This window comes from Chlorocebus sabaeus, chromosome 9, assembly GCF_047675955.1.
Source record: "Chlorocebus sabaeus isolate Y175 chromosome 9, mChlSab1.0.hap1, whole genome shotgun sequence".
Classification (NCBI taxonomy): Eukaryota; Metazoa; Chordata; class Mammalia; order Primates; family Cercopithecidae; genus Chlorocebus; species Chlorocebus sabaeus.
Window position 1 is genome coordinate 56,348,471 of NC_132912.1, and position 17,739 is coordinate 56,366,209.

A 17,739-nucleotide genomic window follows, 5' to 3' on the forward strand; every position below is an offset into this window, starting at 1 on the left:
AAGAAAACCTAGGTAATACCATTCAGGACATAGGCACGGGCAAGGACTTCATGTCTAAAACACCAAAAGCAATGGCAACAAAAGCCAAAATTGACAAATGGAATCTAATTAAACTAAAGAGCTTCTGTACAGCAAAAGAAACTACCATCAGAATGAACAGGCAACCTACAGAATAGGAGAAAACTTTTGCAATCTACTCATCAGACAAAGGGCTAATATCCAGAACCTACAAAGAACTCAAACAAATTTACAAGAAAAAAACAACCCCATCGAAAAGTGGGCAAAGGATATGAATAGACATTTCTCAAAAGAGGACATTCATACAGCCAACAGACACATGAAAAAATGCTCATCATCACTGGCCATCAAAGAAATGCAAATCAAAACCACAATGAGAGACCATCTCACACCAGTTAGAATGGCAATCATTAAAAAGTCAAGAAACAACAGGTGCTGGAGAGGATGTGGAGAAACAGGAACACTTTTACACTGTTGGTGGGGTTGTAAACTAGTTCAACCATTATGGAAAACAGTATGGCGATTCCTCAAGGATCTAGAACTAGAAGTACCATATGACCCAGCCATCCCATTACTGGGTATATACCCAAAGGATTATAAATCATGCTGCTATAAAGACACATGCACACGTATGTTTATTGCGGCACTATTCACAACAGCAAAGACGTGGAATCAACCCAAATGTCCATCAGTGACAGACTGTATTAAGAAAATGTGGCAGATACACACCATGGAATACTATGCAGCCATAAAAAAGGATGAGTTTGTTTCCTTTGTAGGGACATGGATGCAGCTGGAAACCATCATTCTCAGCAAACTATCACAAGAACAGAAAACCAAACACCGCATGTTCTCACTCATAGGTGGGAACTGAACAATGAGATCACTTGGACTCGGGAAGGAGAACATCACACATTGGGGCCTATCACGGGGAGGGGGGAGGCGGGGAGGGATTGCATTGGGAGTTATACCTGATGTAAATGATGAGTTGATGGGTGCTGACAAGTTGATGGGTGCAGCACACCAACATGGCACAAGTATACATATGTAACAAACCTGCACGTTATGCACATGTACCCTAGAACTTAAATAAAAAAATAAAAAAATTTAAAAACTGCTGAATCTCAGAGAAACAGCAAGCTGTGTGGCATTTTAATTTATCCAATAGCCACGCCCATCTCCTTACCTTTGTGGTAGCTTGAGAACCAAAAGCATTCCAACAAGCATGTCAGCTGTGAAATCCAGCAATCACTACAGATTGGGGGACAAAATGGGTTTAGAACTCTCCAAAAAGCACCACTTCCAAAGAACTGCTATGATCTGATCTCTCTGGCAGCTCCCTAGAAAAAGCCCATTCTCAGGAGTTGGTTTAAGCTGACTCAAAGCTTGTTCATTAATTCCCTTATCCGTAGTGCATTGCTTAAAATCTCAGCTGTCTGAAATGGCAATATCAATTGGGACAAACAAGAAGCTGACCAAAAATCATAAAAGGAAAACCTGAGGAAAGTAATGTCCACAAGAGGCTTTGAAATGCTCCAATATAGTCCTGGGAATAGAGAAGAACATATACATGTATAGGCTGTAGACGTACATGGCAAAGAAATACCACAGAATTCCCTAATCTTCCACCTTTGGCTGACTTTGAAACTGAACAATCAGGAAGTGAAGGCCAAGGCAGAGCTGCAAACTACTTCCGGGGACTGCAAGTGTGCCTAAGCTGCAAACTACTTACAGAAGTTGTAGGTGTGCCTAAGAAAACACACAGAGCGCCCTGATGGAGGGTGGGAGACTTATTAGTTCAAGGCATTCAATGAAATCTCCATCCAACCATTAGCTGACCACTAATCAAACCAAGCAAAGACTTCAAATATTCTTTTTAAATACAGACTTTTTACAGAATCTGTCTAAAAAAGTCAGTAAACAACCACAAAAAAACACAACAACAAATTCTGGCCAGGGAGAAATCTGATTTAAGTAGTTTTCACATTATTTGTATTGATTTTTTCAAATTTTTTGTGACAAGCAAGGAATGATGCTCATACATTCCCTTAGTTAAGTGGCCACAGTGAAGTGGGGAGGGGCAGAAAGAATGTAACTAATGACCAAACATGTCCCAAATTTGATGAAAAACTTTAATCTGCATATCTAGGAGGCTCAACAAACTACAGATATGATAAACTAAAAGAGGGGTACATTACAATTTAACTGTTGAAAGCCAAAGAAAAAGTGAAAATCCTTAATGCAGAAAAAAAAGCCAGTGGGGGTAGGGGGGACTCATCACGTGGAAGACACGCTCAATAACATTAACAGCTGATTTCTCATCAGAAAGCATGGGGGTTGAAATATTACAAGGAACACTGCCAACCAAGAAGTCTACATTTGGCAAAACTATCCTTCAAAATAAAAGAGAAATTAAGATATTCCCAGATAAACAAAAACAGAGAATTTACTGCTAACACACCTTCCCTACAAGATACAGTGAAGTAGGAGACTTGAACACCACACTTTCAATAATGGACAGAACAATTAGAGATATATGAGAAAGTAGAAGATTTAAGCAACATTATAAACCAACAAGACCAAAAAGACATCTACAGAATATCTATAAAAATTAAATTAGCAATCAAAAAAAACTGCCACAAAGAAAAGCCCAGGCCCAAATAACTTCACTGGTCAATACTACAAAACATTCAAAGAAGAATTCACAAAAATCCTTCACAAACTCTCCCCAAAAGTAGAAGTGAAAGGAATACTTCCCAATTCAATCTGTGTGGTCCTGATATCAAAACAAGACAAGGATATCTCAAGAAGAAAAACAAAACTGCAGACCAGTATTTTTTTTTTTTTTTTTTTTTTGAGACGGAGTCTCGCTCTGTCGCCCAGGCTGGAGTGCAGTGGCCGGATCTCAGCTCACTGCAAGCTCCGCCTCCCGGGTTTACGCCATTCTCCCGCCTCAGCCTCCCGGGTAGCTGGGACTACAAGCGCCCGCCACCTCGCCTGGCTAGTTTTTTGTATTTTTAGTTGAGATGGGGTTTCACCGTGTTAGCCAGGATGGTCTCGATCTCCTGACCTCGTGATCCACCCGTCTCGGCCTCCCAAAGTGCTGGGATTACAGGCGTGAGCCACCGCGCCCGGCCCAGACCAGTATTTTTTAAGAATACATATACACACACGCACAAAAAATCTTCAACAAAATACTAGCAAACTGAGTCACACAACATACCAACATACCAGCACAACACACAACATACCAAAGAATTATATACCATGACCAAGTAGACTTTTGCCAAGAAATGCAAGGTTGGTTCAATATCTGAAAAAGTCAATGTATTACTCCACATCAGTAGAACGAAAGCGGAAAAAAAAGAGATTATCTCTATAGACACAGAAAAAGTAACTGACAAAATCCAACACCCTTTCATAATAAAAACACTCAACTATCCATGAATGGAAGGGAACTTCAAACTGATAGAAAGTCTCTTTTAAAATCCACAGCTAACATCACATTAACAGTGAAATATTTAAAATATTTATTTTCCCTCTAATATCATAAACAAGACACACCTATTGGCTTTCACCACTTCTACTCAACAGAGGTTGTAGCCATAGCAATTATGCAAAAGATAAAAAGAAATTTATCCCAAATGGAAAAGAAAAGGTAACAACTATTTGCAGATAATGTATCTTGTTCACAGAAAATCCCACAGCTGGGGTCCCCAAACCCCTAGCCAGGGACCAGTACCAGTCTGCAGTCTGTTAAGAACTAAGCCGCACAGCAGGAGGTGAGCAGAGGGCAGGCATGCAAGCATTACTGCTTATCTGACAGGAGTTCCACCTCTTGTCATATCAGTGGCAGCATTAGATTCTCATGGGAGCATGAACCCTCTTGTGAGCTGCGCATGCAAGGGATCTAGGTTGAACATCCTTTATGAGAATCTAACTAATGCCTGCTGATTTGAGGTGGAAGAGTTTCATCCCAATCCCAAAACCATCCCCCAACCTCCCACCTGTGGCCTGTGGAAAATCTGTCTTCCAGGAGACTAGTCCTTGGTGCCAAAAAGGTTGGAGACCACTGTCTACAGGACTAAGCAAACAGAGGGTTAAATGACTTGTACATGAACACTGCAGCCACTCAGGACTGCAGTAAAGCTTATAACAAAGAGGGAAAGTGGGCCAAGGGCCAAGCCTTTTTGTAAGGTCCAGGTAGGAACCAGTGAAGAGGAGTTTCACTGAAGAGAGTGACTGGAAAATAAGAATCTTTGGTGTAAAAATGTTCCTGGGGAAGTAGTACATTTGGGAGAGCTAGGTTTCAGTTATGATTGGAAGAATGTAGGTGAAGAGATGAAGAATGTGAGTTTGCTAGGATATGAGAGAATTCCAGATAGCATATCAAAAGGTGTAGAAAAAAAGGAGGTCTAGGCGGAAAAGAAAAGAGGAAGATTAGACCAGGTAAAAAGACAGAGGAGTATTACGATGAGAACATGAGTGGATGTATTAGTTCTCAACCACCAGTCTTCCAATACCCCTGAGTAAAGGATAAGGCATGATCCTATAACTAATGACAATAATAATGGGAGTTAAGGGACAGAAGAAAGCGAAGCAATACTCAGGAAGTTTTAGAATGGAAAAAGGACTTTTGCACATGCAATATTGAAAAGGCCCTGGGGCTAGTACACTCAAACCTTTCTAATATCAAGGCACAGAGAGAGATTAATAGTTTTAAGTTATGCTGGGGTAAGGCTCGTCTTGGAGGCGGTTTCTTTCTGTACCACCAATCCCATAACTTGCTCAGGTGGATCTGGGTGTCTCAAACCCAGCACCAACACCCTAAAGATTGAGAGTTTCAATGAACTGATCAATCTATATCCATTCACAACAAACCAGTATACCTCAGCCCAGTTGTTGGGAAGTTCTATGCTAAGTCAGTCAAATTAGCAACCCCTAAGAATGCTGTACATTTTTCTCTCCTCAGTAAGAACCACTTGTGTGCATGATCCACACCATAGTCCCTTAAAATAAACTAAGTATAAGGGATTTGTGATCATATGTTTTGGAAAATGGCTACATATTGTATCTTTTACCACCTTTTGCAAAATCACAGTACTATATTTATACATAAAAGCACAATGGAGTCCACCATTTAAAAAATATTTATAATCTATTCATTCTCATACTCATTTGACCGGGGACCCTCTCTTTTTCTACAACTGTTGACATCCAAGGAACAGTTGTTTGAAAATGTTGCTTAACTTTTCTGACAAATTAATTCAGGAAAAAAACACACCCTTTATCTTATGCATACTGCGTATGTTGTAATAAATCGAATTTTATTCTTTGCTTTCACTGCAAAGAATCTTAGAATCAATGTTTTCCCTCACTTTAGGAACTATACGACACCATGTTTTTCTTCCATTATTTCTTTAAATCAGTTGTACTATTTGTATTGTAAATGTGCTCCAAAATGACCTGAAATCCCTGTGGAACGAGATAAGAAAGTGAAAAGGAAAAACTAATAACTTCCATAGAGTGCCTACTGTAAACTAGACACTACTCTAGGCACTTTTACCCCGATTCTCAAACACTGAGAGAAAGATATTATTAATTATGTGTTAAAGATAGTAAAGTGGAGATGGTCTAAATAAATTATCTAAGCTTGCAAAGCTAATCTGTGCCAGGTCAGGTTTTGATCCCAGGTTTGAGTGACTACGGAGCCTCACTACAAAATAAGATCTGATCAATTTAAAGACTATCCTCTACTTTGAAAAAGAAAAGACTAAACAGTACCTTCAGCACTAAACAGTACCTTCCTCTGTTTTTAATGGTACTTGTGGAATTTTTAAATTTTAACTTATTACATGAGCAAAAGACGACCGATCACTTGGAACTAATTTTAAATATTATTTGGAAAAACTATGAAATTTAACAAAATTAACATTTCATCATTTCCAAATGAGAGCTAGAAAATCATACCATAACTTGAAGTCCAAAAAGCAGATATACATAGAGTATTTATATTTATGATAAAACTAATGAAAAAACATTTGGGTCAAAAAGAACAAATTAGACATATTATTCCAATTAGTACCACATAAAACTTGAGTGCTTTTTGGTGCCTCTAAAAACAAACCAGACAAAAACAGGTTTTTTGAGGGTTGTGGAAAAGGGAGAATTATAATTCAAAATCAGAGGACAGCAAATGAAATCTAAGTTAGAACAGTACTTACCTGCTCAAGTCACTTTTTCCATGGTGATGATAGTGGTCAGGGTGGCTGAGATGGTAATGCTCCTGTCCACTCCACCTCTGGGGTGGCCTTTTCCAAAAACCTTCCTGAGGCTGCCGAACATTTCTGTCTGGTCGGTCAAAGCGGTTCATATTGTCACACTCCACTAGACAGATTCAAAAGAAAAAGACTATAAACATGTACATACTCCATAAAAGTTAACTCTTATAGCTTGATAATTAAATGTTGCTGAAAATATAAAAATAATATTCTAAAAATACCAGCCATTTATGTTAATCACAATATCAAGATTTCTAAAAGCATAACCAGTTCTTCTGGTGAAAATTGAACTTAATATCATTCAAAATGAAGTAAATTATAAAACTTTTATATCACAGTCATGTAAACAATTAACTGCCACACTGTTTTAAAACAGGCAAATATCCTGGAAATCAACATTATACATCTAAACACTCATAATCAGTTTTAGGTGGTTTTTATCACTGTCACAAGTTGGCTCTGATTTCAGAATGAAAATGACAGGAAACAGTAGATTTTTAAGAGAATTCATTCCTATAAATGACTGCTACAATTAATTTTCATTGATTTCCAGAAGCACAAATTAACTTTTCATCACAAACAAATCACACTTTTAAAATTAAGCTCACATTTTCAGAAAGAAAGACGCTTCAATCTGCCTGCAGTAAGAGCTTGTTCTAAAGTCTAAAATGCCACTGAAAACAAAGCCAGTACTTTGCAGCAACAAACAGTACACTCCCTTAAATCCAAATACCACAAAAACATGAAAAGAATCTCTTTGAAACACCCCAAGCTTCTTCACTTACCCAAATACTTTTTCCTCACATATCTGAGCACTCACTAAGAGAGTTACTTTGCACAAGGGAGACATTGTGTTACCGACTGCCTACTCAGACATAGTTGCACCCAAGGCACCGCTGAACAGGCCTTCCTTCCTGCTCAGCTCCCAGCCCTCCCTGTGGGAAGCAAGCCCAGTTTGCCCTGTGACTCCATCTTCACTCAGTGCTTACATAGCTACTGACTTAGGACGGTTACTAAAAATACTGCTAAACACTAACCCAAGCCACAGAACAGGAAAGATTTCTCTAGTCTGAGAACTACTACATGAGAAAGTTCAAGTCCTGCATGTTCAGAATTCCTTGTAATAAAAAGCTATAAAAATCAACATAATCCCCATTTAAAAAAACAAAAACAAAAACAAAACCTCGCTTATTTAAATTACTGTTTCACTGAACCAAAAACTTGAATTTGAAACATAACGAGTGTTTCATTACAGTATAATGGATGAAAACAAACTTTGGCATTCCAAAAAAGGATATTGTAGTTTAAAAAGTACAGATGTTCAGTTCTCATATATACTGAATCCATTTTAATGTATTTCTTCTAAATGTGTAACAATTTAAATCAATTTTTTAAAGGACACTGAAATTTTGTTTATATTCATTAGAATCACCTTGAGGAAGAAGAAATATACATTTAATAATGTGAAAAAAATTTTTTTTCATGTTTTAAAAGAAGCCTTACATTTGAACTTATTTCAATTTGTTGTCATCTTACAGGAATAAACCAAGTTTTTTTTGTTTGTTTTTTTGTTTTTTTAAGTTCACTTACAGAAAACTTCACAAATAAAGGCATGGTGACCATTATGTCCAAAAATGTCAGAAGTAGAAAATAAGATAGCAAAAGAAAATTTAAAATAATCATCTCGAGAAGGTTTTTCTTTTTGTCTGAGACAGGGTCTCAATCTGTCACCCAGGCTAAAGTAGAGTGGTGCAATCACAGCTCACTGTAACCCCAAACTCCTGAGCTCAAGTGATCCTTCCGCCTCAACCTCCAGACCAGCTAGGACTACAGGCATGAGAGACCATGCAGAGTCTTTTGTGTTTTTTTAAGAGATGGGGTCTTGCTATACTGCCCAGGCTGGTCTCAAAATCCTGGCCTCAAGGGATTCTTCCACCTCACCTTCCCAAAGTGCTGGGCTTACCGGCCTGAATCACCATACCCGGGCTTCAAGATTTAAAATTGCTTTTAGCTTAGTGCTTTTGGCAACATCATATATAAATTCGTATTTGTATTATATTCATAGATTCAGTCAAGACCCAGTTAAGTATTTCTACATGGTATTAAAATGTTTCTTTAGTTTAAGTAACTCTATATAATGAAGGGATAATCTACATTTAACTGTTCCGAATTCATATTTTTCCTCAATTTAGGCAAGAGAAATTCCACTCACTCCCAAAGCAAGAAACATTGTCAAAAAAACAACTTGATAAGTTATTCGAATGATATCAACACTGTCCACACAGAGGAAGAAGCAAGCAAATCGGGTGAATAGGCCAGGAGATGGGTTAAATATTGTGAGCAATTACAATGTAGAAACTGATGTGGTGCTTTTGTATTTGCTAAAAGTTGTAGGTTCCACATATAGACTCCAAATTGAGGAATCTTTATTGAAACTTGAACTCAAACATGGGCATAATGGCAAGTAAGCACTGGAAGCAAACATTTGCCATAATCACAAAAGACTAATGTTCAAACTGAGACAAAGTGGGCTTAAACTCTAGAGAAATGACTGCTCCAAGATTCTGCAGGAAGTATCATGTTTAACTTCTCAAGGCATCCATCAATCACGTGTTATATATTTTAAAATGCTGCTAAAAAGATAATGTGGAACAACACTGCTGATGGTTTCTTAGAAAAGATTAAAGATTTTGAGATGAAGTCTAGCTCTGTCACCCAAGCTGGAGTGCAGTGGCATGATCTTGCCTCACTGCGGCCTCCACCTCCCAGGTTCAAGCTATTCTCCTGCCTCAGCCTCCCGAGTAACTGAGATTACAGGCATGCATCACCAAGCCTATCTAATTTTTTCTATTTTTAGTAGAGAAAGGGTTTCACCGTGTTGGCCAGGCTGGTCTTGAACCCCTGACCTCAAGTGATCCACACGCCTTGGCCTCCCAAGTGCTGGGATTACACACGTGAGCCACCGCCCCGACCCAAAGACTGATAAATTTAAATTTAAAACAGGACAGGTAAGATTAAGAAAGAAAATGAGTCCCTCTGAATGTGTGTAATACCATAGGGAATGATGGTGGCTTGTGGCAAACTAAAGAAAAAACCGGTGAACCTGAAGGCATCCCAGTTCAAAAATTCAATCTGCTGATCACAACCAGATGCAGATGCAGGCGAGACTGGGCCCTAACTATGAGCTGAGAACCCCTGCTAGAGAAAAATACAGTCCTTCTGAAGGAATTCTTTAGCATGAGATAAGAAACAAAAGAAAAAAGTGTGATTAGCAAAGTATTCTGAGGGGGAAGTCAAGCACCAAATTTTGTTTTACCCTTAAGCTCAAAAACAAATTTCTCTAAATATTAAAGGACAACCTGACAAATGTTTTATTGATACGGGCACTAAAATATCAACCTTAGACCCCACAACTGTTAGCTTACACTCAGGGTCACCAAAACACTCACGTGTAGATTTCTCCGTTGGGGATCAGAACATGATACTACAAAGTGTGGCACTTTGGCAAGATGAGTACTTTGAACTGAGGGAAACTGGAAATGCCTCAGAGGCAAGGTCTTTCTGATCTTCCTATCCTCTTGTTTCCTGCCCTTCTTCCTTCTCCGAAGTGAGTTACAAAAATCAGAATTCCTCTCCCCAAGGCAGGTCACAGAAACTAAAAATCCTCTCCCTCAATGGAAGCCCTAAAACCTAGAAAGCTCACTCACTCTCTTTTCCTTTCTTCCTTGAAGACCCTCATTCCAGAGGGGTTCTGCACCATACATGGGAGGCAGGAATACTACAGAGAATCCAAGAAGAATCTGAACTGACAGTCCTTGCTGGGTCACCCTCCCTGCCCTCAGTCTATCACCATTAGATCATAACCTTTTGTCCAATCACATTTCTATACAGCTGTCCATTCTTTATGAAGTCTAAGCATAAAATCAGAGTTTTCCCTGGGTCTTTGGGTCTTCATTTCTGAAGAATCCCGTGTCATGTACAATTTTGATTAAATAAATGTGTTACACTTTTTTTGTTAACCTCTTTTGTTATAGGTATGTCAGCCATGACCCTTACGATGGTTGAGAAAAAGTATCATATTTTTCTGCCCCTACATTCTCTGACATGGTATGGCTCTGTGTCCCCACCCAAATCTCACCTTGAATTGCAATAATCCCCATGTGTCAAGGGCAGGACCAGGTGGAAATAAATGAATCATGGGGGCAGTTTCCTCCACGACGTTCTTGTGATAGCGAGTTCTCACAAGATCTCATTGTTTTATAAGGGGCTTTTCCCCCTTTGCTCAGCACTTCTCTCTCCTGCTGTCATGTGAAGAAGGACGTGTTTGCTCCCCCTTCCACCAAGACTGTAAGTTTCCTGTGGCGTCCCCAGCCATGCAAAACTGTAAGTCAACTAAACCTCTTTCCTGTATAAATTACCCAGTCTCGGGCATGAGAATGGATTAATACAATCTCCAAAAACTTTTCTCCAATAATAGTCTCTAAATCCTAGCCCACAATGTCCAGAAAACATTTGACCAACATTCTCTCCTTCTTTGTGTGACTACATATATCACTTAATAGGGAAAGATTAACTGCACAAATGCATTCACCAGAAAAAAGACTCTCCTCATGGCTTCTTCCATGAAATGACAATTTAACAACTGTCATTCATAATGAGGTCACAGCAAACTTGTATCCAAATTAAAGATTTCAGTGAGGTGCCACTCTTCTGTGGGCCAAAACTCCACTGGTACTGGTAGAATTAGGGGCACTGAAACCATTCGTTATGGTTCACAGTGAGCAATCTAACTTTTTTTTTTGAGATGGAGTCTCGCTCTGTCGCCCAGGCTGGAGTACAGTGGCACAATCTCAGTTCACTGCAATCTCTACCTCCCAGGTTTAAGCGATTCTCCTGCCTCAGTCTCCCAAGTAGCTGGGACTACAGGCGTGTGCCTCCACGCTCAGCTAATTTTTTTCTATTTTTAGTAGAGACTGGGTTTCACCATGTTAGCCAGGATGGTCTCAATCTCCTGACCTTGTGATCTGCCCGCCTCAGCCTCCCAAAGCGCTGGGATTACAGGCGTGAACCACCACGCCTGGCCCCAGTCTAAATGTTTATCAAACCTGCATAATATAATCAACAACCAGAACCTATGAAGGACTAAAACCTGTAGTGGAAAGCACATTATAAGACTCCCTAAACCTCTACCAGTCCCTGTAACATTCTCATCCTCCCAGCCAAAAAACTGTAATGGGTGTGTATAGTCATTCGGGACTGAAGAGCCATAAAAACAATAATTTCCCACTTTCCTACAGTACCAAACCTAGATATTATTTTATCTTTGGTGCCTCAGGAGGCTACATATTTTAGATCCATGTTCTTACATGCTTTCTTTAATGTTCCTTTACTCAAAATAGCCAATAGTTGTTTGCCTTCTTCTAGAAAAATCTAAAGTACTGTTTACGTGGGATGTTCCCAAGAGTTCCCTCCTACTTTTCACAAGTCCCCAATCAAGACCTCAAAGACTAAATTTCCCTGTGATTCTACTTTTATCTAATATTTGGGTAACTTTCTGTTGTCCGCTAAAGATAAGGCAGGCTCTAAGATGCTTTCTCTCTACTTCCACTCAGAAAGGGCATAAAGTTTCCAAGAAAAGTTGTTATAATTCTGTCACAGTAAAATGCATTACCTAGCATGTGATTTATTCCGAGGAAGTAAATCCCTCACTCCTCACTACCAGCCCTAAAAATTACCATTAAATTTCCCAGATCATCAAGTCTCATTATTCTTCCCCTATAACTTTCCAATGGTTTATGTTTTTCCTCTGTGTTCTACAATATTTTTCTACTTGATCTTTCAAGTCACTAATTTGGATTCAATAGCAGTGATGCTTTCTGTCATTTACTGAATAAACTGTTCTGTTGGGAAATCTTGTCTTTTAACTCCAGAAAAAATTGTGCTGCAATTCAATCTAAGTGATTATCTCCTTGGACTACTCTAATCCCCAGGGTTCTGTCATTTTCCTTGTTCTCCCTCAGTGTTACCTGTGATTTTTTTCTTTTTCAGCACTAGAACTCAGCTGTTTGCCAGAGCTAACTAAGCGACAGCAGAACCACAAAAAGGTGTAACAATCTCTATCGCTGTGAGAGAGTAGTGGATATTGTCCTCACCTTCTCATTCTCTCCTTATGGAATTATACACTCAATGTCCTCTATCATGTGCAGAGCCTTCATTATGAAGAATACACTTCCCAGTCCCAAAGGTGCTAGGTTTGGCCATGTCACCTGCTTTGGCCAAAAGAATGTGCTTAAAAATAAGTGTCTTCTGTAAATGAAAGTGGTTGTCAGGTTAGCTCCAGGGGTCTGGGTGTTTTTCTTTTTTATTTTATTTTATTTTTTTATTTTATTTTATTTTTTGAGGAGGGAGGTGATTTTATTTTAATTTTATGGGCTCCTTTCTCCCTTTTTTTGGTGATCTAATTGCACTGGTTAAAAGCAGCTAAGCAGTTCTTTAGAATACGCTTTCTAACCAAATCTAACCTTTTTTAGACAATGCAGATGGACAAGCTTGGATTGTTTGAACTAAAATGGGAACACTAAACAACTATTAAACCCTCACTAATAACACTGTGACTTTGCTGTCAAGTGTAGATTCCCCACTTCAAAAAATCTTGTGACCATTTGGTATGGCTTATCTGGAAACTTCTGTAAATCTTATGTTTTAGTAAAATATTTTTTGTTATTCTAAAAAAAAAAAAGTGCTAGTTCTTAGCTAAGACTTTAAGAGACATAAAATGCATGTTTCTGCTCATCCTGTTGCATTTCTGCTGTCATGAGACAACCTGCCCCAAAGTGGTCCTTATCTCAAAATGAAGAAACATGGAACAGACCTCAAGCCAGTCATAGCCTCAGCTTCCCAGCTAATCCTTGATCCATAAATGAGAAAAATAAATGTTTATTTTGAAAGCAACTGAGATTTTGAGAATGCCATACAGCATTATGGCAGGAAAAATAAAAGCCTCACCAGTATGACAAATATAAGCTGGTAGTAAAGCAGTAAAGCAGGCTACTGACACCCCAGTGAAGCACTAGGACAGATACCTCCCCTCTCTGAAATATTCCTTGCATTTTTCTAGCACCATGGATAAAAGGATCTCACTCACCATTTTTACTTTATTTCTAGCCCATAGAAGCCTGTGAGACCGGGCAAATGTTGATTGACAGGAAATTCTCAGATTCCTAAGGGCAGCCCTCTCCCCAGGAGTATCCCCATTTCAACCTTTGCCCCCAGGGCTTTTTTATGCTGGTTTCTGGTTCTCCAACAGTCCTTAAGATAAAAAAATCCTACAAGTGCTATGTCATTGGAGCAAAAAGAACCTAAGTCCCCTCTCCTATATGGATTATCCAAAGCCTCACCCCAGCAGTTACTGGGATCTAGAGAGAAAGATAGACTAGAATTGGGAGTAAAATGTACAGAATGAGCCATTCAGAAGGTCATCACTTTCCAGAATTAATCTTTATAAAATATTTATCAAATTAAGATATTATAGTGTTTCACAAGTCAGATGGTATGTTTCTGTAAATACATTTCTTCCTAAAATCAATACGAGATAAAAGGAGGAAAAACTGGGTACATACACAGAAAAAGAAAAGACAACTCTTATCTGCAACTTACTTTATGGTATAAAACGTTATTGGATCATAGAGAATTATATCTAAGACTTACAAAATCAGGTTTTAAATATTTAAGTTAGTTTGCAAATGAACCTATTTTATATCACTTAAGACTGATTCTCAGTCTGAAAGGCTCCATTAAGATTAAGAAGTCTGCAAGCAACAAATATCAAATTGGCTACAGTCAAGTGGCTCAAGTATATACCTCTGAAGGTTCAATATTGTTTCAACTTACCATTTTCAAGAGGTGCATCCTCAGGCAGATCCACATCAAGCATAAGATCATCATCCTCAAGGTCACATGATTCAAGATTATTCAAAATATCCTGTGAACAAAAGCAGTAAAAAATATACTATAATCTAGCTCTAAGGATATATACAACCATTATTTTTAGAAATTGAACTATATGATATCCTGAATTTGCTCATTATCTGCACTGAAAGAATAGAATAAAACAGGTTTTTAAATTTTTTTTAATAAAAATAGATTCAACTAGTTTAAGCTATTTCTAACATCCTTCCCCTAGTCTTCCTCCCTCCTAGTCTTCCTCCCCAACAGATTTTTATTTACATATTAAAATACTTTAAGTCCATGTTTTTAACATCTTCCCTGGTAACATACTGAAGAATCAAAAATAGTAAAGAATCACCCAAAAGTTATTCATAATTGGTATAAGAGGTGAGAGGCTATGTTTTATTATTTCCAGGGATGGGACCACTTACATAAATAATAAAATAAGTCTTTAATAATGTGGTTATTCCATTTCCTTTACTGTGCCAAACCTACCTCCTGCTACCATTAAGCACTCTGTCACCTCCTTGGCTGGACTCAATTTGTTCTTTTTCTATGATAGGACTAGACTATTCAAACTGGCATATGCAGTCCCTGCTGGCTTTTATTTGCAATCTTACCAGCTATTATCTCTTCTTAGAAAAGAAGTGTTTTATTTTTAAAGACTATTGTGCTGAAGCCTAAAGAACTGAATAAACAAAAACTAAGGTCAAGGTAATAAACTCAGTTTGACCTATAGCCCACTGGTGAGTCCTTACAATCCAAGAATGAATCCAAATATCATAAGACCTTTCCTTAGTATATACAAGTAAAAAGATCAAAAGTCCAACAAACTTTTAAAAGACTGAGACATCATGGTCATAAAAAACTCTTATAGAAGAGAAATATCTACTTTATTACAGACAATATGAATAAAATTAAAACTGTTTCCTATGTTGGGTGTTCCATGCAAATATGTTCAATTTTGTGTTGGGCCCTCCAAAGACTAAAAGTAACTAGAAAAATTATCTGAAAAACAAAATCTCTGGAATTTTTTTTTTTCCTTTTAAAAAACTCTATTGCCGAATGTTTGACATGCAATTAAACTGTATACATTTAAAGCAAACAGGAGAGAGTGCCAAGATGGCCAATTAGAAGCAGCTATAGTCTGTGGCACTCATGGAGAGGAATGAAAGCAGCGAGTGAATTCACCACCTTCAACTGAAATATCCAGGTTCTCGCATTGGGACTGACTAGACAAATAGTTTGACCCACAAAGAATGAAGAAAAGCAGGGTGGGGCAACAGTCCACCTGGGACCCATGTGGAGCCAAAGGAACTCCCAACCTCAGCCAAGAGAAGTGGTGAGTGATTGTGCAATCCCACCTGGGGAAACCACACTTCTCCCACAGGTCTTTGCAACCAGCAGATCAGGACATCCTCTCATAAGACCACGTCACCAATACACAGAGCAGTGTGGCGTCCAGGTAGAGCAGCAGTTTGGGCACACACAGAGATGCAAGAGTTTTGCATATTCCACCCCTGGGATTCCTGGCAAGGCAGATCTGTCCCTACATACCACTAGGAGTGTGGCTGAATCCAAGGATCCAAGCAGCGTCGTTCTGCAGGCCCCACTTGCACGGCACCTTACAAGTTAAGACCCATTGACTTGGAATTCCAGCCAGCCAGCAGTGACAGGCCAGAGTCTGCCTGAGAAGGACTGAGTTTCCAGGAGCAGGGGCAGCCACCATCTCTGCCGTCTGGTCAACTCAGCTGATCCAGTCTGCTGGCTCCGGAGAGTCCAGACAGTCCAAACAAGGAAGGGTCCCCCACAATGCAGCACAGTTGTGCTACCAAAAAGCAGCCAGACTGCTTCTTTAAGTAGGTCCCTGATCCTGTTTCTCCTGAATGGATGAGACCACCCAACAGGGTCTCCAGCCACCTCCTACAGGTGCTTCCTTCAGGCTGCCAACAGGTCAGTAACCCCTGGAATGGAGTTTCCAGAGGAAGGATCAGGTTGCCATCTTTGCTGTTTCATAGCCTTCACTGGTGATACCTCCAGGTAAGAAAAAAACTGAGGCAACTAGGGTCTGAAGAGGAATGCCAGCAAACCCCAGCAGCCCTTTGGAGGAGTAGCCTGACTGTTAAAAGGAAAACAAACAGAAAACAACAGCAATAAAAACATCAACAAAAAAGACCCCACAAAAATCCCATTCGAAGGTCAGCAACCTCAAAGATCGAAGGTAGATAAGCCCACAAATATGAGAAAGAATCAGTGCAAAAACGCTGAAAACTCAAAAGGCCAGAGTGCCTCATCTCCTGCAAATGACCACAACACCTCTCCAGCAAGGGCACAGAACTGGGCTGAGGATGAGATGGCTGAACTGACACAGTAGGCTTCAGAAGGTGAGTAACAACAAACTTTGCTGAGCTAAAGGAGCATGTTGTAACCTAATGCAAAGACGCTCCGAATGATAAAACAACACAGAAGTTGATAGTCAAAATAGCCAGTTGAGAGAGGAACATAACTGACCTGATGGAGCTGAAAATCACAACATGAGAACTTCCCAATGTAATCACCAGTATCAATAGCACAACAGACCAAGCAGAGGAAAGAATCTCAGAGCTTAACGACCATCTTGCTGAAATAAAACAAGCAGACAAAATTAGAGAAAAAAGAATGAAAATAAATGAAAAAAATCTCTGAAAAATATGCAATTATGTAAAGAGACCAAACCTATAACTGATTGGGATACTTGAAAGAGATGGGGAGAATGGAACCAACTTGGGAAACATACTTCAGGATATCATCCAGAAGAACTTCCCCCAGGTAGCAAGACAGGCCAGCATTCAAATTCAGGAACTGCAGAGAACCCCAGTAAGATATTCCATGAGAAGATCAACCCCAAGACACATAATCATCAGATTCTCAAGGTCGAAATGAAAAAAAAAAAAATGTTAAGGGCAGCCAGAGAGAAAGACCAGGTCACCCACAAAGGAAAGCCAATCAGACTAATAGCAGACCTCTCAGTGGAAACCCTACAAGCCAGAAGAGGTTGGGGAACAATAGACAACATTCTTAAAGAAAAGAATTTCCAACCCAGAATTTCATATCCAGCCAAACTAAGCTTCATAAGCAAAGGAGTCTGCTTTGCAAGAGCTCCTGAAGGAAACACTAAATATAGAAAGGAAAAACCATTACCAGCCACTACAAAAGCACACTGAAGTACACAAACAAGTGACACGATGAAGCAACCACATAAACAAGTCTGCAAAATAACCAGCTAGCATCATGATGACAAGATCAAATTTACACACAATACTAACCTTAAATGTAAATGGGCTAAATGCCCCAATTAAAAGACATGGAATGGCAATCTAAATAATTACCCAAAATCCATTGGTATCCTGTCTTCAAAAGACCCATCTTGCATACAGAGACGCACATAGACTCAAAATAAAGGGAGGGAGGAATATTTACCAAGCAAATGTAAAACATAAAAAAGTAGAGGTTT

At 39.1% G+C, this 17,739-nt stretch overlaps 1 protein-coding gene across 10 annotated transcripts in view; it reads right to left on the reverse strand.

Moving 5' to 3' along the window:
• Positions 1-17,739, reverse strand: part of CCSER2 (coiled-coil serine rich protein 2) — a 189,985-nt gene that overhangs the window by 76,637 nt on the left and 95,609 nt on the right. For 8 of the 10 annotated variants that reach the window (XM_038008977.2, XM_007962729.3, XM_007962734.3 and 5 more), the window contains 2 exons: positions 14,190-14,280; positions 6,243-6,405 (listed from right to left, as the gene is read on the reverse strand). In XM_038008977.2, coding sequence (XP_037864905.1) covers positions 6,243-6,405; positions 14,190-14,280 — 254 coding nt within the window. Of the gene's footprint in view, positions 1-6,242; positions 6,406-7,084; positions 7,207-14,189; positions 14,281-17,739 lie in introns of those variants that run through there. The other 2 variants (XM_007962737.3, XM_007962736.3) reach the window with 2 other exon arrangements.